Here is a 4,238-nt window from a genome sequence, read left to right on the forward strand (position 1 = left end):
AATCAAGCTGACAGTGAGTCTGATCAAACTTTAACTGATGTTGACCAACTGAGCTACAATAGTTTAAGTTAACCTCAGTTATACAAACTAACTTCAGGACCATTAACCTAACGTTAGTCTACAACATAACGTTAAGTTAGTTAGTTAGCTCATGTGCAGCTAGCATGGTAGAGCGGAGTAGCTACTAGCTTTCCGGCTATCGCCAGCTAACGTTACTCTTCCACTGTACTCTTCTGTAACATTAGTTAGATAAAACAACACGTTGAATATGAAGGACATTTTAATAAGTTGTGAAGTTAGCGTTGAATCAGTTTTCAGAGTATATTAACTACCTTACTTTAGTGAGCTAACTTAGCTAGTGATGTCTAGGAGCTACCAACATTAGCTTAGCCAAGCTCTTGTAACTCTTTGCCTTATTCAGACTTTAAAACCCTTTTGGCCTACAGACCATTCGCATATGATCTGAGGTGAGATGTTCTTACCATGGTGACGGTGTTCTGGTATATTCCCAACTCCTACAACTTCCAAACTCCTTGCAGTTATGAATGGCTATTAGCTTCCCACAGTGACTACACGATTTAGAAACACAGAGATCAGACTAACTTGGATTTCTCTACGTCATCGTGTACTGCAAATGTAATTGGCTGGATGAACGGCACTCGGAGCAAAGCGCTGCTGTCATTGGAGGACAGCGGCGCATGCATAGTTTGTTAGAGGCGTGTTAAAGTGAAATTAAAACCGGGAGGTTTCTTGCAAATTTGCTTCTGAAACTGGATTGTCACTGTCAGGTTGACCCTCACTGACTGACCCTCATACTGAATGAGAAAGAGTTTAAAATAAATCCTGGCCTGTACTCACATTTGTTGACCAACCACTATAACTCAATTAGCATAAATATCTAGTTTAGACGGGCAACCCTCATCCATATCTTTTCAACTGCACCACCAAACTTAATAACTTGATAAACAACGAATTATCAAACTTCTGATACATTAATTAGCACCACACTGTTGAATGAGGTTTAGACTGATATAAATTCTACTTCTGAGGATTTCCACAATCTCCAGTGACGGCATAGGTTCTTTTAAAAAGAATAAAACAAGTAATGGAGCTCTGGAAACATGTTTTATTTCAGTTGCTACTCACAGGTGTACACTAAGTAACAAATATATATTACAAAAACATTTGAGATAAAAGCGGCTCGTGTTATACTGTAAAAACAAAAACTATGTACTGTACAAAGTTCAAATCGCATGAAATTTAAAGGGGTATTTCAGGAAAGTAACTACAACAGAGCAGCTATGATAGGCCTTTTGCATGTATCTGAAATAAAAAATATGTTACCCGTGTAGAAACTGTTTTTCAAAATAAAAGTCATACGTAGGCATGGAGCTATGTGTGTCCCTGTTTGAACTCATAAAAGACTCCCACCAACCCATCCATCCTCATAAAGGAGTAGATGACATACTCTTTCCAATTCTTTCAATCAGTTCAGTTCAGTCTATCTGTAGTGATAAATGTGTTGTGTTTTCATCTCTTCATAAAGTTGTCCAGGGAGGCTGGCGTCCTCTGAATGGAGTGGATATTCCTCTTCACTCTGTCCTCTAAAGAAGAGCTGGCAGCACTCTCCAGCTTCATGTTACTGCAAGAGGGGGAAGGTGAGTGTTAGTGGAGCTGAAGATGAAGCAGGCAAGTAAGAGACACCAGGAGGACATTATTTGTGCATTTAAATCAGACTAGGAGGCATTTGTACATAAATGTCACACCCTCTGATTGTCTCTGTGTTGCTCAGAAACTTACTGAATGAAGCCAGCGTGGCGGTCAATCTTGGCATTCTGTTCCCGCTGCTTTTCCTGCTCGTCTTGCCTCTTGTATCTCCTCACATTATTCTCCCTGTCCTCCTCCCTCTGCTTGGCCTGCTCCATCATCTCCCGCCTCTTGCGCTCCAGCTCTTCTGCAGAGAGCTTCCTACATCAGACAGAAAACAACAAAATTACTGGAATCCATTCAGTGTGGGTGGTGATGAAGACAATGCGCTGAAAAACATTACTGTTTATCCTTGAGGGTTATTTTTTTTCAGACTACGATTCTGTCCCAGCATACCATTTTGAATCTACTTGCACAAACAGCAGAATGACTCAAAGCAGTTATTTCATGCAAAATCTGTTAAAAGATAGAGACATGGATGTACCATGACAGCAACATGACAGAAGAGTTTAAAGCAATATTATGTACCTTTTCTCACTCAAAATAACGTCAAAATCAGTTTGATTCTACACTACACACTATATCTAGTTGTAATAGAGTGAATGGTGCCTCTGTCATTCCCACTCTGTGTGCTGTACGTCGTTTTTTGTACAATGTAACTGTTGGCTCTGGGTGCCACACCACCAACTATGTCATTGATTTTAGTGAAACTGGATCATATTTTTTGGAGAAAATGTTTTCTGGTTTTCCCCTGATGTCCTCCAGCAGCTCCTCCTCAACTCTGGGTGATTTGCAGAGTTTCGGAGGGTAAAGTAGGAGTGGGGGAGTGTTGGTGTTTATACTGGTAGCAGAGGGGTTTTTTCAGGCTTAGGACGGGGGCGGTTGCTGACGGAGAGCAGCGCCAGTGTCTCGGACTGGCTTTTAATTGTTGGTGAAAGCTTGGTGAAAAAAAACAAACCGCTGCAGACAGACGGCAGACTGGCCTTCTTGCTGTTGAACTAGTACGTAATAGTAGTGCTTAATGTTATCATTATCATAGGTGATGCAATCATAAATGCCCATGAAACTGTACTGGGGGCGCCAAATTGCAAAAATGTAATAACATCTTTATATGATGTTGCTTTAAGACTGAATACAGGAGGGATTCACTATCACCACAAAAAAAGATGAATGGCATTCTTCCATAAGAAAGCAAGTAATGAATCTTAAACAAAGTACTGTCTAAATCAGGATCATGTCAGTATTTGGACTACAGCCATTATTGTGCAGAGTCTACAGCTTCTGGAGCCTTGCCAACTCTTACTTGGACACGGGGTGCCTCTGTCTGTGGTGACGCTCTCTCTTTGGGCTGGCATCTCTAGGCTTGGCCGTCCTGTCACCTCTGCTGTGTGAAGAAGAGGAGTAGGAATGACTGTTGTTCCTGTGCGGCGATCTGGAGCGGCTCCTCTCACGACCCCCCGAGTGATTGGAGGGAGCTGAGGGCTGGTGATGTCTGCCAGCAGGGAGCTGAGAGGGACGACAACTGTTAGGACTCTATAGGATAATGGTTCTGGTCCAGTGAGAGATTAATAGTTGAAACTGTAGAACAGATCGTATGTGTGTGTGATTACTGACCAGAAGGCCGTAGCCTGGAAGATGATGGGAACGAGACTTGGTGTCTGCTGCAGATTCGTCTCTTGAATGTGACCTAAAAATAAATGACAGTTCAAACTGTTTACTTAATTGAACCAACTAATTCATTATAGAAAACATGGTATTTTTGCAATATACCTCATGTACCTTGCTCCTTTCATACCTGTGTTTTTTCTCGTCTTCCTCGTCTGAGCTTGAACTTGAACTCCTGCTCCTTCTTTTATGCTTCTTCTCCTTTCTCCTCTCTTTGTCTCCTTTCTTCTCCTTTTTATCCTTCTTCCTCTTCTTTTTCTTGTCTTTCTTGTCGAGATTCTGGCGCAGCTGTGAGAGACCCGAACAATTCATGGTCAAACATCCATAAGTCAAGTCAGCTTCATTTCTATATCACATTTCATCGGCCAGGTGTAAACATTTAAGATAAGATGGTATTATTAGTATTAAAAAGGAATAATAATAATAATTCTAAAGTAAACAATTTATTGGTTAACCACACACTTCAAACCTAACTACTAGCTTGCAAAAACATTGTTTTTAGTGTCCTTTTAAAAGAAGACACTGTTGTGGAATTGTTTTCCATAGTAACAAAAATACTTGAAAATCCTCCCCTCTTGACACAGTACCAGTTTTCAAACACAGCTGCGGTTGTCTTCAGTTAATCAAACAAAATTAAAGCAAACATAACTTTATAGTGGCAATGCAAGTAAATGTCAGACATGAGTTTTCTTTTACAGTAAAATAAAATCTTACAAAAGGTTAGTCAAAGTCAAAACAACATAATAGACAATAGACAATGGACAATGTCTACCTGTATTTGCACATCCATTTGCACTGTTTACTTCCACTTGCACTCCACTCCATTTGCACTGTTTACTGTTTGCAATGTTTACTGTAGCTACTGT

The 4,238-nt window shown here is 40.5% G+C and overlaps 1 protein-coding gene across 1 annotated transcript in view; it reads right to left on the minus strand.

Moving 5' to 3' along the window:
* Positions 1-1,106: 1,106 nt before the first annotated feature.
* cwc25 (CWC25 spliceosome associated protein homolog) overlaps positions 1,107-4,238 on the minus strand; it is a gene marked incomplete in the record, with an annotated part of 4,037 nt that continues 905 nt past the window's right edge. The window contains 5 exon segments of the mRNA XM_035661074.1: positions 1,107-1,642; positions 1,801-1,968; positions 3,011-3,213; positions 3,322-3,394; positions 3,503-3,660. Coding sequence (XP_035516967.1) covers positions 1,531-1,642; positions 1,801-1,968; positions 3,011-3,213; positions 3,322-3,394; positions 3,503-3,660 — 714 coding nt within the window.

This window comes from Morone saxatilis, unplaced genomic scaffold (assembly GCF_004916995.1).
Source record: "Morone saxatilis isolate NCDOM2014 unplaced genomic scaffold, NCSU_SB_2.0 Contig17, whole genome shotgun sequence".
NCBI classification, from domain to species: Eukaryota; Metazoa; Chordata; class Actinopteri; family Moronidae; genus Morone; species Morone saxatilis.